The sequence below is a fragment of the Schistosoma haematobium genome, chromosome 2 (genome assembly GCF_000699445.3).
Source record: "Schistosoma haematobium chromosome 2, whole genome shotgun sequence".
In the NCBI taxonomy this organism is placed as follows: domain Eukaryota; kingdom Metazoa; phylum Platyhelminthes; class Trematoda; order Strigeidida; family Schistosomatidae; genus Schistosoma; species Schistosoma haematobium.
The window spans coordinates 409,501-429,997 of NC_067197.1; the positions used below are offsets into that span (position 1 = coordinate 409,501).

At 35.0% G+C, this 20,497-nt stretch overlaps 1 protein-coding gene across 2 annotated transcripts; it reads right to left on the minus strand.

Moving 5' to 3' along the window:
- Window positions 1–1,866: 1,866 nt before the first annotated feature.
- MS3_00005989 (uncharacterized protein) lies at window positions 1,867–15,765 on the minus strand (the record flags this gene model as incomplete). Of its 2 annotated transcripts, XM_051214076.1 has the most annotated exons (7): window positions 1,867–3,380; window positions 7,352–7,786; window positions 9,168–9,807; window positions 13,487–13,629; window positions 13,674–13,878; window positions 15,367–15,528; window positions 15,562–15,765. In XM_051214076.1, 3 exons carry the CDS (start codon window positions 9,783–9,785, stop codon window positions 2,481–2,483), a joined length of 1,953 nt encoding a protein of 650 aa, XP_051067196.1. The 2 variants fall into 2 exon arrangements, with proteins under 2 accessions (XP_051067196.1, XP_035586652.2); XM_035729551.2 differs by lacking the exon at window positions 13,674–13,878 and having other exon boundaries at window positions 2,481–3,380; window positions 13,487–13,581.
- Window positions 15,766–20,497: the final 4,732 nt, after the last annotated feature.

The following is a 20,497-nucleotide window of genomic DNA, read 5'->3' on the forward strand; positions in this document are numbered from 1 at the left end:
TTAAATGAAAGAACTTCGGTATTAGAGAATTTCGTGATTTCAAGGATGTGGTCAGCTCGTTTACGGAGTTGTTTTGAAAGGAGACCAGAAGAGCTTGCACCTGTTGAGGAAGTTTAGATATGGAACGTTGTCTGAATAATCCATCATCGAAGGTTTTTGGCCGATAACCTCTCTCATTCGTTGCAGCATGTCTGTCGTAGAACCATGTTGCAGGCCGATGTTATTAAGGAGTTAGTCTAACCGTTGTCGATTGGTTAGATCTCCGCGTTTAAGGATAGGTCGTTTCAGTTTTTCATATGGTTCCAAACTATCACTAGTAAACATGCTAGATGTTATGTACCTGTTGAATTAGTGAGGTAGTGCCCTGGCTACTTCGAGGAATTGTGCACGTGTGTCGATCACGCCGTGCTCACAGAAGTCAGCTTCCGCGTAGCAGAACCAGGCTTCGATGCTGTCTGGCTAGAAGGGCATTAGCTGAAACGAAGGTGGTGATATAGTTTCTAACTTAAGTACCTTAGGCGTCTGTTCAGCCATGATGAGACATCAAGTACGAGAATGAACGAGTGAAGAAATATATATCCAAAACACGGAAAAATACCACTATATATAAAAAATTAAAATAAGGCAATGATATATAAAATCCCAATTTGATGTACCAGATCACGTTAGGCTCATCAACGAAGATGCCACGGGTATTTGTAATTTGGCAACGCTTTAACCAGTAACACCTTCTTATATGAATTGTACCCTCCAAGTGAAATCAAAAGACAAAAACGAGGAGGTTCAAAGATATATTCGATAGTCTATCAATATATAGTGGATCGACTGATCTAATCTGGGTAGCGACTGCAGGGGATGTTGAGCACGGCGTTCCCACTCTTGATCTGGCACGGATGCATGACCGAGCGCCTTCAGCTAGGTGAGTGCGTCAAAACCAATGTGGTCAGCATTCAATGTCGAAAACTTACAGAGCTATTTATTTTGGGGATTTATTTACCGCTGGAGTTTGTATGGAACACAAAGTTCGGATTATTTTCAAAGTTCAAATCGTCAAGTTGCATGCAAGCCGTCCATTGTATTCCGTGCTTCCCGTCAGATGTGTCGGTTTTCATAACCCAGTCAACCGCCAGGTGAGAGGGAGTGGAAATAAGTACACCGTACACGTACACTGCAATGCTAACGACGGTTTCATAAGGTTCTCCAATTCACACTGTCAAATGTTTTTCATAGTCATAAAGGTTGGTGTATAATGACAGGTTCCTTTCAATTGATAGTCCAACAGTGATCCGTATTGTCGCAATTCAGTTTGTGCACGACCAATCCTTACGTAATCTAGCCTGTTGATCTCGAAGTTGAGTGTCTACTGAATCTTTCATCTGGCTCAAATACACTCTGTTGAAAACCTTTCCTGATACTCATAGTAGTGTGATTTCTTTGTAGTTTTCACATTTGTTCAAATCTCTTTTCCTGGGTACCCTGATGAGGTGTTCTCCTTTTTAATCTGTCGACAATTGTTCTTCCTCCCAAGCATTCCTGAATAGAATGTGGAGCATGTTTACAGTTGCTTCCACGTGTGACCTCAGTGATTCAGCTCGTATGTTGTCGCGTCTTGATGCTTTCTCACTCTTGACGTGTCTGATGGTCAACTTGATTTCTTCCGTTGTTGGTGGAGTGACATCTATAGGAAGGTCTGTGTGTGTTGCTTCGATGTTCAGTGTGTTCAGTGTGGATGGTCTATTCAAGAGTTCCTTAAAGTTTTCTACCCATCTGTTCCTCTGTTCTTGAATTTCAGTGATTGACTTACCTTCTTTGTTCTTGACTTTTATCTCCGGTTTACTACATTTTCCCTGCTAGATTCTTTCTTGTGTCATGTATTTGTCTTGCATTTCCGCTATCGTTTTCATGTCTTCCACGTATTTCTGAGTGTTAGCTCTAATGCTCCTTTTCTCTCTCTTATTTGCTTCTATGTATTCGGTCTTTGCTTTAAGTTATTATTCGAAGGTTAGGAAAAGTGGTGCAAAAGTCCTTCTTAGTGCAGATCGAATGCTACCGACCAAGTTGCAATGTGACCACCAGTCTTGGTGACACGACACTGCGTGCACTATGTTGAGATAAGATGGTGGCTGGAGGTGGTCAACAGGAAACCCTGGACTCGGGTTTCGTGCCACTTGCCATACTCGTCAGTAAGATATACCTGTAATCTTGAGGGAACTGGTTCTCCCAGCTTCCCAGATCTGTGTAAACTGAACTTTACACTACTGAATATCAATGAATCAGTATATTTACTATGTGAAAAGATTTACAATACAACACAACACAACACAATACAATTAAGTACTTATAACTGATAGATATACCTAATCAACTAAGTTACTCTTCAAGATACGATTCAATGTCAGATATATATCATTTTAAGAAATTAATTATGTACATTGTTCTCATTGTACTTGATCAAATCATTACTCGTTATGTAACATTGTTTATGAAATTTCACTGATAATATTAAGTTTCTCATATAATCGACTTATTAATGCAATTAGAATACATTTAATCAACTTGATTTGTATTAAATTCATTGGAGATATTTCATTGAATTTATCTGTTATAGATATAATACTATTTATATTGAAAATATAAAGTAAATCTTTATAATCTATATTTATTAATGTATCAATTAAATATGGATATTGTTCAGTGAACCAATCTATAATAAATAATGATCGAATAATTGTGGATATAGATTCTTCTTTATGTTCCATATTACTACTACTACTACTACTACTACTACTACTACTACTAGTAGTAGTAGTAGTAGTAGTAGTAGTAGTAGTAGTAGTAGTAGTAGTAGTAGTATGAGTATTAGTGTTAGCACTAGTAGTATTAGTAGTAGTATTATGAGTAGTAGTGTTAGCATTAGTAGAATGAGTAGTATGAGTATTAGTGTTAGCATTAGTAGTATGAGTAGTATGAGTAGTAGTGTTAACATTAGTAGTATGAGTAGTATTGGTTAGTTTTTTTGAATTCATTATATTAAATGTTGTAGATGCATGAGCTAATAGACAATTTAATAAATAGATTATTGATTTATTTGATTTCATGATAATCATATTATGAATGATAAGTTTTATCCAATCATCTTGATGAACAATTCCATTGAGATTGTTTGTTCTATTCAATATGATTGATAAATGTGATGTGTTTAATATAAGTTCAGAAAAGAAACAATTAATTTGATCATTGAATTGATGTATGAAAATACCAATTTCAGGATGATCATTGAAAATACTTCTGATTGTTGATACTGTGATTGCATATGGATCATTTTTTGAAATATCTTGTAACCATTGATCAACATGGACATATTCTTTACTCATTATATCCTATATATAAATGGATAATTGATTCATATGAATAGATTCAATGAAAAAATAGAAAAACATAATGATAAAAACTCATATTGCTTATGAATTCAATGGAGGAAACTAAATTAACGACAAAATTATATCTGATGATAGTTAACTTTATTAAGTGACTTTAATTAGACAACTATTGTGCAGTAGGAACAACAACAGTGTCGACCTACTGATATGCTTGAATACTATTACGAGTTCGTTATACTCGATAGACGAAACGAAAGTCAAAGATACAGTGACACGATAAGCTATTCTAATCCGTTGTCCCCGGCCCTTCTAACTAGATCAAGAAGTTTTGATGAGGCATCCAGAAAATACGAGGTCACTAAGCACACAAATCAAGCTTATTTATACAATGATAGAAACGTTATTGGAAGAGCCACAAAATAGCGTACTAAAAAGATCCGTCAACCAATGACAGTCAAGGATTTCGGAGTAGGAAATGTAAGCTGTAGATCAACTAAGCGTCTCTTGACGCGAAAAGATAAAATTCAAATTTTCAGAATAAAATTACAAAATCGGGAACTTTTCTAATTGAGTTCTGTGGATCTAACGTCTTCAATATTTACAAACCCATAATGGTTTATACCTGAAATCTCTATATATTTCAGCAACCATATAATGTGTAAACAACAGAGTTACCATCCAATGGTTCATCGTTTTGATTTCTATCAGTTTCCTGTACTGAGGGTTTATCATTTTTTTTTATCGCGTACCTACCAGAAGCGAAAATACTTCATTAAAACCGACTTAATAATAAAATAATATCTGTAAGGTATTAACTAAACGTAAAGATGGGTCACAGATAAAGATTTACTTTTACTGAAGTACACTCACAAGGATATGAACTAATACAGAAATAGTTTGCCCTTGACCTGATGCATAAAATAAGTTTAAATCAGGTGACAATAAATTGTTAATGCTTTAGATTAAAACAATATCCATCGTCATGGTGTTGATTATAATTTTGAATAATCCAAAATATTTATTATAAATATTGTTTGAGATTTGATCTTTAATTGTTTTAGTATTATTCAAATTATCAAAGGTAAAATTATGAGTCCTCAACTGCTTATCTCAGTGAGATTATAATTTATGGGGGATCTTTGAATGAGGCTAAAGTGACGTTGAATGTGTCCACTTCATAAGTAGAACCAAATAAGGGTTATAAACTAGTGTGTGAGGAATCAGGATTATGATTTACAGTTGATAGTTAGGATTAGGAATTAGATTTAGGGTTATCATCATGAACTGAAATCAGCTATAATACCAAGACTCTATTTAGTCAAATGGTTGACTGGATTTCGCACCCAAATCCCAGACCTTTTATCTCATATCTAATTGTTTCATCCATAAAAACAATTGTCTTGCTCTTATCTCTTTTATTTCATTTTTGCAAGATCAACAATTAGAATGATGTTAGTGATTGTAATTGTGAGGTTATGTGAATTGTTTCAAATTTAGCTGATTAATTAAGAACATTTACTAAACCGTTTGGTATAGTCTGGCTTGTATCTTCCCATTCAGGTTTAAGACTGCAATTGATCATTCTGTTATTGGCATATGTGCATACTGTGCGTATGTCTCGATATTGCCTTCATTGCTTACAAAAACCTTGTGAATTAAGGCAACCCCATTGCACAAGCAAGTGACTATCAGGACTCAGCAGCTGAGTGGATAACGTGATGGTGTTTGAAGAAAAAGGTACTGCTGGGTTCGAGTCTCAGAGTGAACATCAACTCTGAGATGCAGGCACATCCAGCTGACGAGTCTCAAATAGGACGAAACGCGAGTCCTGGATTCCACTGCTAGCCACTATCCATCATTTACTAAACCATTTAATGAACGAGATGATTAGATCCGTGGCATTCAAATTTTACAATATTAAACAGTCATTGTATTCATTAAGCTACTCAAAAGGAATTTGAGAAAACAAAAAAACACAGGAAATATACAGGAAATACTACTTTTTTAAATTTAAACTTGAAAACAAAAATGCATCTTTTAAAGAATTCATCAAGAGTTTACATATATCAATACAGACTAACCATCTATTCTATGTATGATAAAATGAATTAGACTTATTGTAATATGAAAGATACTTGTTAGTTTCAATGACTCTATTCGTTTGTTTTTTTCAATAATGACCAACTATGAAGTGTTATTACACCAAGACTAGTCATTTTAAAATATATCAGGTTTTGTTTAACTAACTTTTTACAAAACTATTGAAATGCAACGAGATTACCTGGTACTACAATTTCTACGTTTATCCTAGTACCTTTGAATACAATAACAAAATGCTTTTTTATAAAGAACTGTGGTTTTCTTGTCAAGTGATAATTCTTTTGTACATTATTTCATTCGTTATTTTGAATTAAAAGATACAATAACTTTCATTGTGTTTACGAATTTCTCTCCAACTTGATTTTTAATCGATTTATGACTACTAGAGTACAAATTGGACAGTTCGGTGAATGACTATTGAATATGGCAAATTCGACTATATCCAATTATTATAAGGATATACTCGTAATGTATGGCGAATATTTCTTACTTTTACTGTACAGTTAAATGTTTTATGTTATGCATTGTAATTAGTTATAATAATAAAGTGTAATTCCATTCTGTCTACTTCCACTTCAAATTCTTATTTATGTCTTATTGAAGTTTTAGCTCAGTTGGGATTAATAATAATTCATCATATTCCAATACTTTATCATGCTGTGGAATTGAGAGTAAATTAAACATATGAAGTTTTAATGATGTCTTAAATACAACAGCATAGTACATTTCAACAGTCTATTAACATAGAACTCCGCCTGGAGTCCCTCTAGGGACTACTGCTGGTCCAAATCCCGGATAAAGTAGGAGGGTTGGGCATGGGGTTAGCGAACCCATCCCGTAAAAAACTAACTCGCTTAAAAAACACTAACCAGAAAAACTATTGAGCATAGAATTATAAGAGAACTATTAACATCTATCCACTAACCTATCATATATGATGGTTGTCTTATTAAGATTATTCTACATAAATATAATTGGCTATACTTTAACATATGAAAGTAATCAAGTATATAATCGAAAAATTACGTCAATTTCGGCAAACAATATGATAAACGTGCACGAAAAGTTTGAAAGCAGTTGAAATAATCACTGAATAATGTATTTCTTAACTTGTTCTGCTAATCAATGAAACTAATCAATAGGAGCCTGGTTATCATAGTGATACAGTAGGTCAATTAGACGTTGACTAAATAATATGAGTGTTCAAATGGCTAAAATTTGGTTTCCTTTCTTAAGGAGTGGGATACATATCGCTGATGAAAAAACGTGACTTAAACTTCAGAAGGAAATATATGTGTGGTGTGAGTTACTTAAACCCACATAAGTAGTAATCAGACATAGAATGTATTTCAGTAGAAGATCGAGAAGGAAAGAATGGGATGAAAAGAATGGTATAAAAATGCAGGAACAATGAAATCTGAGACAATGGACTGATATTTGCTCTCTAATTTCGTGTCAAATACATTCGATTGTCCCCACTCGTGTTCTTGTTCACTACATACGTATATTCGTTAGTGTACATTTTAGTTCTCTATTCACTCTGTCCTCCCACTCAGGTAATCATTCGAGCCAATGGACAGAAAACTGGTTTATCAGTATCACAGTTAGACAATGCCTAACACAAAACTTGATGTTCATCATTTAGATTCAAAGCCGAAATCTATTGCCAGATTTGATGACTAGCTATAAACATTCCATCTTTATCCGTAATGCACAACTACATTGTAGAGAATACTTTAATACATGAATATTGCCTAACCTAACGAATCGTCTGTCATAACAGGTAGCTTATCCACAGAAACTCCTGACAATTTGTCAATCAATGAATCAAACAAAATGAATATATTTCATATTCATAATGAATAACTTACTAATCTTTCCATTTCATATCTTTGAATCCATGTCTCCAATTCAATTTGAAAACAATTAGGCTGTTGAGTACTTTCCTTATATAATACATCTAAAGAGAAGTCATCAATTACACATGGTAACTGTACTAAGTGTTCAATGAGATGTGAAATAACGTTTTCCAGTTTTTTTCTCATAACTTTCTCATTCACAGTTATTGTGATTTTATCCTTATTCTGTAGACTAAGATTTCTATTGGATTGTGTAAATATTGGCAAAATGTATGATAGTAATAAATTGATTATTTTCATTAAATGAATGACCAGTTTCATGCGATGACTTGTTGTTTGCCTTGATTGAGTTCCTATGATGTGTTTATCACGGTCTTCTAGTTCAACGCATATTTGTGTTTCTTTGTTTCCAAGACAAATTGGTTGAGCCGGCAATGTAAATGTTACCTAAAATGACAAGATATTTCTAAGTATCATTTTAATTGATCAATAGTTTGTAAATAAACTCAACAATAGTACCAGTATAGTGAAAAAGAACACATGAGGGGAAAACCAAAATGGATTTGAATACAAATTTACAGAATGTTTTAGTAAAATCTAAGAACCATACAGTAAATACTTCATTTACAAATTATCCATCAATCGTCTCAGATTTCATTGTTTCTTCGTTTCTCTGTTGTCGTTCTCTTTGCCTTGATCTTCTTAATCTTCTGCCTCTAGATATTTCACTTTCTATTGATGATACATGCTACTTATCTCTGTCGACATCAGTAGTGCATCCCACAACAGAATTGTTATTTCTTCGTAAAAGAAACATGATACAAATTAGAAAATATTTTACTAAATGAACAATGTTCTACAGTTACTGTCCAAATATTCTTCTGTCAACTTTCAGATCAAATCCATTGATTCTTAGATTGTGTTTACACTGGAGCATATAAAATAAAACGGTAACTATTGACCGATATGATTCAATATTCCTGTACATTTTATTTGATATAAACTGGTTGAAAGCAATTAACAAGAGACCTTAGATCTTGATTTTCTTATTATTATTATTATTTGTTGGGGACGTTAGATCCCCAGAACTCATTTGGGAAAGGACCTAATTTTGTAATTTTATTTAGAAAATTAGAATTTCATTGTTTTCGCGCCATAAGCGCTCTTGTCGCCTTCGTGACGTATTTCCCACTGGGAAATATCTTAAATGCTATTGGTCCGTTGCTTCTTTTAGTATGCTATTTGGTAAGTCTCTCCAAGGACGGTCTTGTACTCTATATATACGTTTTAAATTGCGTTTGTTGTTATCGCTCGTTTCTGGCTGTTTGCAGAATATACTTCTCCGTTCTAAGCTTGGAATTCTTCCTCTAGGACGCATCAAATAGCTAGCTTACTGGTCTTTGGTCACTGAGTCTTTGTTCTCGTTCGTAGATTAAGTGAACTCGTGATAGCTTCAACCCTAGCATTATTAATGGCTTTATTCAATATTATAGTTTTGGTATAAGATAGAATTGTCAACATTTCTTCATCATAACTACAATATTGAGAGAACTAATACTCCGTATAGTCATTAGTTGGATGCATATCATTCACTGTCACAATGAATGACCATTTGAGTAAAAGGTACCATTGAATAATGCATATTTTTGTTTTAGTACAAAATTCTTGTTGTCAATGAAATTCAATTGTAATTCAATATGATGAAGCTTAACGATGATCAAAAGGAAAATTTGATCACTTCTTTTAACTGGATGATATTTTACCCCTATGAAAGACAGATGATATACTTGAAAGAATTTAAGACATTCTAACCCCCTAATAATCTTACTTGAGTTAAAAGAAGCTCCATAATTGTAATCAGTTGATTAGATAATCTTATACAAACATCTAAAGGATATTTATCCAAAATGATTGTTAAATTATGATCTAATTGATTTAATTGTTCATTTATAAGATGGATAATATTTAAATTGTTCTGTTTTTTATGTATGAATTCATTGATCATTTTAGTTTTATTAATCCAATGATCTAATTTATTTATATATATAGTGAATGTATCCATATGATTGTTCATTTGAGTATTACTTGTATCCATGGTAACATTTTTACAGAATGGTTTAAACATATTCATTAATTGTTGTAAATCTTCATTATCCGCTGTTGTTGAATAGATTATTGTATTCTTTCTAGTTGCCTTAGCAATTAATCTTTCAATATTATCTTCTTCTAAGGATGGTGAGGATGATGATGATGATGATGATGAAAGGGATTGTTTGATTGATGATGTTTGGTATAATTGAAAATGTGTTAAATTCATTAAATTTGTAATCATATGTTTGAATTGTTTATTAGAATAATACCATCCATTTATTGATTTTTGTAAAATATCATATCCAATAAAATTTCTATCGGTTAAATAGATGTGTAATTTTCGAATGACACTCATAACTGGATCATGATCATTTTCTCTAAAAAGAAGAAAAACAAAAACAAACATGAAACGATCAATATTAGTGTATAAATGATCATGAACCATCATTATATTAAAAAAAAATCAGGTTACATAATGTTTAAATCCTGATGAGAATTAGGCATGGTAACTGGTTAATATTATCCACGTTTAAATGTGTTTTACACAAGTGATTATTTCAAATCGAATTTTTATAACCATTATCAATTCATATTGAAGGTTATATTGCCATATGATTAAAATATTTCAATCTTGAAAATTATAACTAGGTGTAATTTTATTAATTAATGATAAAAAGGTATTAGGGATTAATATCAGAAGGGGTTTTGTCGATATTATAATAGTTTAATAGTTGAGTTCATGAGTCAATTCGACCTAGACCACCATGGAAAACCTGGACACACTGAACGGCCGTTTCGTCCTATTGTGGAACTACTCAGCAGTTCACATCCACGATCCCGCCTCCCGCGAGATTCAAACCCAGGACGTATCAGTCTCGCACACAAGCGCTTATCCATTAGACCACTGAGACAACATCCATCAGTGTTAATGTATTAGGGATTCACAAACTTATTCATGAACATTATTAAACAAGGAATGAAATACTGATAATCATTACTGAAATAAAGAATATTGGGAAAGAAATACTCAACTTGAAAGAGAAACTGGTAACTTTTATTATCATCAATAATCATGTAGACACTGGATTAAGTTTTTTTCCAATTATGTATAATTATTTTTTAATTATCCCGCTAAAAATAAATTCCCAACTGAATCACCGGATGTATAAAAGAGGATAATAATAAGAAACATTGAAAACTGTTCATTTGTCAACTGTTTCACATATGTATAATACCATAATTTTGTAATATATGATCTCAATAGTGAACACATTCTACATGAGAACTGTTATATTTTAGTGGCCCGTGGCTCTGACTTCAAGATCGTACGAATGATTGTCATCGCCTATTCTCGTATATAATCGTCGACATAAATCGCGTTAGTCAATAACGGAATTAAATAAGTCGAATAACGTGGATTGATTTGTGAATACATATATTTTGTAAATGAAGCGAATGAAACAGAGCAAAGCAAAGACGACACGCAGGGAAGATGGCTGGGAAGCCAACTCCATCTTTGTCAAGCGTTACTCAATACTTATAGTCAGACAAAATAAAGCTACAGACATGTGATTAATGGGATAAGAAGGGTACACACATATACGCTCATATAAAAAGTTAAGACTGATAAGCGAATAATTGACAAGGTCAAAATATGACTCAAGTAGAATGAATAGAATGGGATGTCCGAAAGCTAGAATAAGGTATATGGGCTTAACATAGTAACTGACACTACAATATCTTGACGAGAATTATTAATGGTTACACCTGAGTACTATTTATGAACCAATACGATAGATTTATTCTTTTATTGTATAATTGCTATGTTATTAAACTATTCATATTCTTCTTCCTCTTATTACAAGCTTTATTTCGACCTATAGATTATTATTATTAGACGATTTACCGTTCTTAAATTATACCCAGTATATCAATTACTACCTCCCACGTTCACAGCCACAGCCAGGCTTGATCTTGTATAAATGTGTATCTTATATTTTATGATGTGATGTGGTCTGTTTTGTTTGTATATAAACCCAGTATGTTTGAAATACATGATTCATTCTGCGAAGACTGACATTGGTGTTGTGGTCTTTAACAAGCAGGACTATGCAGAAAGAAGGACCGATAACGACTTTACACTACTTGTACGGGTTTTATGGGTTATTGGTTTGGTCGATAAATCACTTTTCTCTAATTCACGATATCATTGCATTCTGTATATTGATAAGGCACAAACTCACAAGAAGTAACATATAAAATGTCAAATGTATCACAACTTTTTAATCTCTGGTCACATTTCACTTTGAAAATTCTACTTTCTATTGGATTCACTGATTAACAACTACATTTTTATCTTTACGGCATTAATACCTTTTACACTGAGTATTTCAAATAAAATTAAACTGTACCTCATATCGGCTTAATACATGAGCAGATCATTATTATGTGCTGTTAAAGTGTCGAAGACTAAGATCGAGTTCTGTCTTCTTCAAATTGAGTTATTCTGGGAATTCTTAATTCACAAATGAAATTCGATCATTTTAGACAATCAGACTTATTCCAATTCATTTAACTTCATTATGAAATTTGTAACAGTTAAATATTAAGAAGACTTCAGAAACATTGTGGAATTTATTTTATTCTCTGAATATATATGGAGGCATTGATTTGTAGTGTGGTGTCGAGTCGCGGTTGACTATGATCACCACTACAGGAAGACTACATGTCAGTTAACCGATAAGATCCCCCGTAAGCCAAATATCAGAAGGCAGTAGTCGAGATGTATTCTTTGGTGATCCCGTGGTGTCGAAGGAATACCGAGATCGTGCCAAAGGAGTACAAGTGTGGTTACTCAGCGTAACCGAATTTGCGCAAGGTCACAATCAAAGGAAGGTAGAATATCTTTAGTACAGTACAATTGGTTATAATAATAATTGCTTCCTTTAAACCAATTGCGTTCTCTTGATAAAAGTAGGTCACTACAGATTTATTAACTTAAATACTTCAACTGTTATTTAATGAAATATTTTATCATACTCTTAATTAAGAGGTAAGTGTTATGAACGGGGAATTAAGAAGCCCAGACAATTACGAAAGCTATTTTCTTGGGACGTTATTGCATTTCATTCAAACCCTGTAAAACACTTATATTTATTTTTGTCCCCATCTTATTCTACATAACACGAGTTTTCATTCTATGTATCATTCACTAGCATACCCTTTTTTGTTCCGAAAATATTGTAATTTAAACATAATATTTTGCACTGTATTTTCTACCCTAATTCCCTGTTTCGGGCATAACTGTATTTTTCCAAATTATTGTACGTCGTGGTCAAGATATTCACTTATTTATTCATGTACATTTTTGTACTAATCCGAATTCAGAGAATCCAGAGTTCAGTGTTCCAACTGTCTTGTCTTCTTTCACTTGCGTGCTTGCCAACCAATCAGGATTTAGAATAGTTCTCTCTACCCCATCTCGAACTCACGCGTATTAGACTCAAGGTTAAGCCACTCAGCCTAACGCGTCAAGGTCATAGTTTAGTCTAGACAGATCAAGGTGAAGTCATAACAAGTATCACGGGGTAAAAGCGATTCAAGGTCATAACAGTAAGCAACAAACTATTTTCAAAAGGGAATTTGTGGATATGATGGTAATTTTAATAGTTGAGATCATGATTCAACTGATGCTAGACCACTATGGAAAGCCTAGAAGCACTGGACAGCCGTTTCGTCCAACTGTAGGACTCCTCAGCAGTGCCCATCCACGATCTCACCTCGTGAGATTCTGACTCAGGACATATCAGTCTCACGTGTGAGCACTTAATCATTAGACCATTGAGTCGGCTGGCATCCAACGCTGTTAATTTCTAACTTCAACTAATCCACAAAATTGAGCGACACGTCCACCATTGTCATCAGTGAACTCCACTGGTCACTACCTCTCACTAGAACTCCAGGAAATACCTCTTGAAGACCGTCAAAAACACATTATTTGAATATATGATTTACTAAATAACTTTCAAACTAAAAACACCTCTTTATATAACTTACGTAACTTTAGAGGTTAATATCCCAGTTTGTTGATCAATATTCACATCATCTATGATAGCACATTTCTTCTCGACTTTTTCTATTTTATCTGTAAACTGTATTGAATATTAAAATTCTCAATTGAATTCAACTGAAAATTTACTCTGAAAAAAACATCTTATGGTTATTCATTGTGGAATGACTTTACCTGGGCAATCCGTTAAAACTAGGAAGCATTAAACAACTGTCTTCTAACATAATAAAATGAAGCATTGAACTAGTTGTTTGATTAATGAAGTGACAGATGTTATTTTGCCAAAGAAATCCAAGTGTCTTGTACAGTCATATTCACAATGAAAGAAAAACAAATAAGCATTTCGTTGTTTTTCTGAGTTCTGTTGTCAGTTGGTTGCCTATATGATTTAATTATTATTTATGTTTTCAGTAAGAAACAATATCAATATAAAAGTGAGAATCTTCAATACGAACGTCAAGGCAGTTCTACTGTACGGCTCTGAAACTTGAAGAACTACGACAACCATCATCAAGAAGGTACAGTTATTTATAAATAGTTGTCTATGCAAAATACTCAACATCCATTGGCCGGATACCATCAGCAACAGCCTTCTGTGGGAGAGAACAAACCAGGACATACATTACACAAATCATCAAACTGCATCACTTGGCAAGCCCTAACTCGGAATCCCTCAGGGGAAGTGGAAAGGAGGAAGGCCAAAGAACACATTACGTCGGTAAGTAGAATCAGATATGAAAAGGGTAAATAACAACTGGAAGGAGCTGAGAAGGATTGCTCAGGACAGAGTTGGATGGAGAGTGATGGTGAGCGGTCTATACACCTTAAACGAGGGGTAATAGGCGGTATAAGTAAGAAAAACTTAACACTAAGCTGTAAATATTTCATCATGGGATGTGATGAGTTATCAGGATTCAATTCATGAAGAAGTTAAAAAAAACTGCTGAGCGAAATTAAAGAGATTTTCAATAAAACTACTGATTCGCATTTGAGAAATACTGTCAGTTACTAATATCATTTAAACTAGGCATCTTTTATAATGTCCTTACATTGAATAGTTTAAATGGGATGAGGAACTTTAAACGAAATACTAAACACATTTTAATACAGTTAAGTTCTATGATTTCAATGGTATAATTGTGACATATTCATTTCCATTGTGAATAACACCAAATTCATGTGTAAGGGAGAAAATTGCTCTACCATATGTGGAAATCATCTCAGAAATCACCACAAAGATTACAAAACCTTTTTCATATCAATATGCTTCACAAACCACCAGAATCACTTTATTCCATTTTATACAAACCGTAAGACATAACAGTGAAAGGATACAATACAATCTCAACTACAAATAAGACTGAACCAACCTAGAGAAACAGTTAAGTGAACAAAGTAGACGCCCCATTCGCTTACGCACATACGAGCGAAAACGATGAGTAAAAAGTGACGATATTTTATCATTGACCAACCATGGAGATGAATAGAACTGTGAAAACTTTAAAATTTTCAATCGAGAGTATCCTTAAAATGATGGAGAACTTCTAGTAGCGTGATATAAAAGTCAGTCGTCAGTTTAGAACTGACGTCAATTCGCTACATGGTCGGGATGATGCAAAACACGAGAATGCAATCACAAAGAAAGTCATTTGAATGACATCATTTAGTGCTTGTACAATAAGTGAGCAGTTCGTTTTAATCATGAAGTAGGCTAGGATGGTGACGCCCAGAATGACAATAAAAGCTCTTCCATTAAACTATTTAGCTTCGAAAACTTAACAACATCAAACTCATTCAGTTGAACTACACATCTTTATCATCATTATAAAACAGATGATTGAAATTCCTACCATTTATAATAACTTACCTTGACATTTTGTTTAGTATTCTTAATAGATTTAACGGTTTTTCGTTGTTGTTGTTGAATCTGTTTATTGATAAATTTCACACAAATATGATTATAATTTCGTGTTATTTGACATGTTAGAAACATTGCTAAATCTCCAATACATTCAATATCTAAAATAGACTAGAATTGAATGTAATTCATATTGTATCATACATTGAAATGTATTCTACAATCTAATTGTCTTTGTGGATGATTCATTGTATATAACCATTCTTGTCCAATAATAAAATGTTTAAATTGTGGTTTCTCATTATCTAAATGACAAATGGAATCAGACCAAAATAGTAAATTATCAAAGTCATTTTTGCATAATTTATGTCTTAGTATTCTTTCAATTGCACAACCATTTTTATACATTGTATCACTAGAATATGATAATTATGAACAGATATAGGTTTGTATGTAAATGAATCAGTAATGAAATACGTATCTAAGTAGATGGATGTAATTTAAAGTAAATCTACACATATATTTAACCAATTAAAGTATATTAGATACAATGGTCAACATATCAGATGATTGAACGAATATTATTTCTAATTATCCTATTGGTTATTTTCAATTCCATATGTCTCAATAGAAAATCTTCAATTGAATTTAATAATCAAATGATGATCTAGTTGTTTTAATCTACTGGCTCCACGATTTCAATCCATCTCTTGGTCACAAGTCTATTGTTTTAAGTCTGCTACTCAATTATAACCATGCATTAAATGACAATAATTAATTGGCTCCCATATTTTCATACCATTACCCTCATTGATATATTTGACTGAAACAGGAATGAAAAGTATAAAAGAATAAGTTGAATGTATTTGTTTCATGGTTCCATTTCACTTTATTACAACCTAGAAACAATGGTAATAATTATTTACAACCAAAGTATGTATTTCATATCCTATTAATGGAGATTAATAGGATGAAGGCATTAAATATGGAGGGATTCGAAAATGTTAGAATGAATAAACGCTTATATGCTACCAAATTTGAAAATTCTAAGGAAGAAATCTTAAAGCATATATAGATGCACGTTTCTTGAAAACGGTAATGTAATAACAGCTATGGATTCGAATGCAAGAACCGTCCTTTCTTTCCTTCCAATGTAAGTTATTTGGGATGTAAATGTACACTGATAATTACAATCGTTGATAAAACGAGGGGAACATCTGCCCACAGACATCTTCGAACTATGATTAATAGTTCTTCAATATTCTCCTCTGAACATAGTTTCAGTGCACAATTAAATTGCTTTAACCAAATGTTTTTTGTATCTTATTGAACAGAAGTTATTAACTTATTGTACCCAGAAAAAAACAACTTTATACTAATAAATTACTCTTAGTTATGACATTTGATAATTAGTAGAATAAGGAGATCAAAAGTGGGATAATAGAGTGCCTATGGTGAAATTATAATGAGGGACCAAAGAAAAAAGCATAACCGTAGCTGCTACCTTGATGCGGTGGTCAGGCTTGCCTATCGTGATGACCCAACCGAGCTATATTGGCTGGAACATATGTTTCTGTAGGTTCTACCATGCCAGGCAGGTCGATTGGAGAACGGTAAGACTAAAAGCAGCAACTCAAGGTCTGAGGGGCTCTATGAAGAACAGAGCTAACACGTCAAAAACCTCCCACAAAAAGGCCGTGCGCAACCGGCCTCAAGCAGTTGTCCCTTGGGCTCTGCGGTCACGCTCCCAAGTCTTTAAGACCAACACTAATCCAATTTCATTTTCAGGTTCCTCAGGAAATACCCTTCCATGGTGTGGGCAGCCAGGAAGTGAAACCAGCCCTCATACCCGTAACAGCACACGAAACCAAGTTGGTCACATTCAAATCCCTACTTCACCTCTTAATACCACTCTTATCTCCCCGACTAACCCTTCTCACGACTTTTTTTACCTCGCACCGCTAAGGTAAACGATTCAAGTACGCGGAACGTTATTCCTGGTCTCCTGAAAACAAAGAACCAACTCGATTCACACGTTGTGTATCTGGAAGCCCAGATGCTGTTTCACGTGGACTGGCCGGCGTAGGTATAGCATTGAGTCCTGGGGCAGAAGATGAGTTTTACGGAAAGCTTTCCGACCATCTCCGAAAAGCTAGGCGCTCTGAAGTAGTAATAGTGGTTGGTGACTTTAATGCTCAAGTAGGTAAACTAAGGGAAAGGGAAAGACACCTAGGTGGATCTTATGTTGTCGTGGCTCAAAGGACAGATAATGGCGACCGTCTGTTGCAGCAATGCTCAGATAACCGCCCGTTCCTTGCAAATACTAACTTTAAGCATAAGGAAAAACATCTTTTAACATGGCGACCCCCTCATTCGTCCCAACGTTCGACCCAAATAGATCACATCACTATCAGCCACCGATGGAGGGGCTCGATAGAAGGCTGTCGCTCATTCTGGAGCACATGCCTAGATTCAGATCATGCTCTAGTGCGAGCGCGCATTTGCCTGCGTCTTACTGGACGTAGGAAAGACGCTGCAAGGAAACCTGTTAGGGTCCTGTTTAATAATAGTCAAGCTAAGAGTATATTTCAGGAATAACTAGGAAAACAGTTAGGCAGCCATGTAGGTGATGTCCACCCTGAGGCAGGATGGAATGATATCCGAAAAGCTGTGGAAACAGCAGTGATATCTACTAGTACGGTAAACCGTAAGGTTAGGGAGCAACACTGGATCTCAGCAGCACCTACCGCACTGATAGATGCTCGAAAACTCATTCCATCTGGCTCTGAACATAACGAAGAGCAGAGTCAGCTTAAGCGCAAGCTGACAGGAAGCCTACGCAATGATTGTGAACAGTGGTGGGTAGCGAAAGCAAGAGAGATGGAAAAGGCAGCGGCAATAGGTAATAGCAGACAATTGTTCAGACTTGTTAAGGAGACCGGTATTAGGTATTAGGAGAGCAGTAGGCCCTGACAGGTTTACTCCTGAGATTTTTAAGGATGGTGGTCCAGTATTAGCAGTGAGACTAACTGAGGTCTTAGGTAGAATTTGGGAACTGGACGTAATCCCATCTGACTGGTCTCAATCACTGATTGTGCCAGTCCATAAGAAAGGACAAAAGTCCTCTTGTGACAATCACAGAGAAATCAGTTTGACTAATATAGTGTCTAAAATATTAGCTTTAATAATACTTCGACGCCTAACTAAAGCTCGTGAAGAGCAGACTAGAGAAAACCAGGCTGGTTTTCGACCTGGACGTGGTTGTATAGACCAGATATTCACACTACGTCAGGTCCTAGGACATAGACACACATTCAGACGCCCCAAAATAGTAGTATTTCTTGACCTTAAAGCAGCATTCGACTCTGTTGATCGTGAGGTTCTATGGCAGTGTTTGTCATTGAAAGGAGTACCAAAGAAGTACATTAACTTTGTAAAGGCTCTCTACTCGGACACAACTGGTCGAGTGAAAGCTTATGGCGAACTGTCATCAGAATTGATTATCTCAAGTGATGTTCGTCAGGGCTGCCCACTCTCTCCATTCTTGTTTAACTTTGTCATTGACGTACTTTTAGAGATGACACTCTCCTCATCTAAATTTCCATGGATTGAACTTCTACCAGGAGGTTCACTTGTTGACTTAGAATATACCGATGACATTGTTCTGTTTGGTGAAGGCGCTGACAAAATGAAGTCTTCTGACAACTCTAAGCAACAATGCAAGCATGTTCAGGATGCGATACTCTCCCTCGAAATGTAAAATGTTGCTTCATATTTGGGTTGTATTGACACTCGAAATAATGATAGGGAGTGAAGTAGTTGAGCGTGTCGACCCCTTCACTTATCTTGGAAATCTCATCAGTCCTTGTGGTCTGGTGTGTGACGAAATCTCAGCAAAGATACAGAAGGCTCGACTAGCTTTTGCCAACTTGCGTCATTTATGGCGTAGGCGAGATATCCGTCTATCAACCAAAGGACGGGTTTACTGTGCAGCAGTTCGTTCTGTACTACTTTATGGCAGTGAAACGTGGCCGGTAAGAGTAGAGGATATCCGTAGGTCACTAGTATTTGATCAGAGGTGTTTTCGAAGCATTGCTCGTATATCGTGGGACCATCGAGTAAGTAATGCAGTTGTTAGGAAACGGGTACTAGGTAAGGATGACAAATCAATTGATGAAGTAGTGAAACTTCAACAGTTGAGATGACTGGGACACGTGTTACGTATGCCCAACCACCGGCTGCCCCGACGAGCGATGTTTTGTGGTGTAGGAGTAGGTTGGAAGAAAGCTGGGGGTAGTCAGAACAAAACATGGCACAAATCCATGAAGTGACTGACAAGTAGATTGTGTCATGTTGGTAGGTGTAGATTACCTGACTGAGGACCGCCATATGATGGCAACCGATAGTTAGAGACCCTGAATGACATTGCTCAAAATCGTTCGTAATTGCGCAGGTGCATCCACTCTTTACGTCCTGTCAAATTCTAATCTCCCGAATACTCCTTGTCTCTTTTTTTACTTTACGAAATTTGCTTCACTGAATTGTACTTCTTGAATAACAGCTTCAAACACCAATGTTTCCGATTACTGATTATACTCTTACAACCTCTACCACCACGGGATTTGAATGGACAATGTGGTATGGCAACTCGGACTGATGTACGTACGTACGAACTTCTACGTTGTTACTAACTGACTGATCTAGCTTCAGTTATTGAGATTACTCATACTTACTTACTTACGCCTATTACTCCTAATGGGTCTTAGAGCACCAACCAGCATTCTCCAATCCACTCTCTCCTAAGCCTTCCTTTCTAGTTCTATTCAGTTATTGTTCATTCTTGTCATGTCTGTCTGTCTTTATTTCGCGGAGTAATATGTTTTTTGGTTGTGCTCCTTTCTTTTGACCTTGAGAATTCCAAGTGAGGGGTTGCCTCGGTAACCAGGGCAAATAACTGAACCTACTATAATGTTCAATAAAACGCCTTCTGGTACTTATCAATATATGCTCACTAATGACTGGTTTCAAGGAGTATTTTCAGGAGTTCTAGTTAGAAGTACTGATCAGTGGATTTCAGACGGGTCTGTTATGAGATACTAAGTCCCTGAAGACAATGGTGTATGTCTCGCTCAATTCAGTG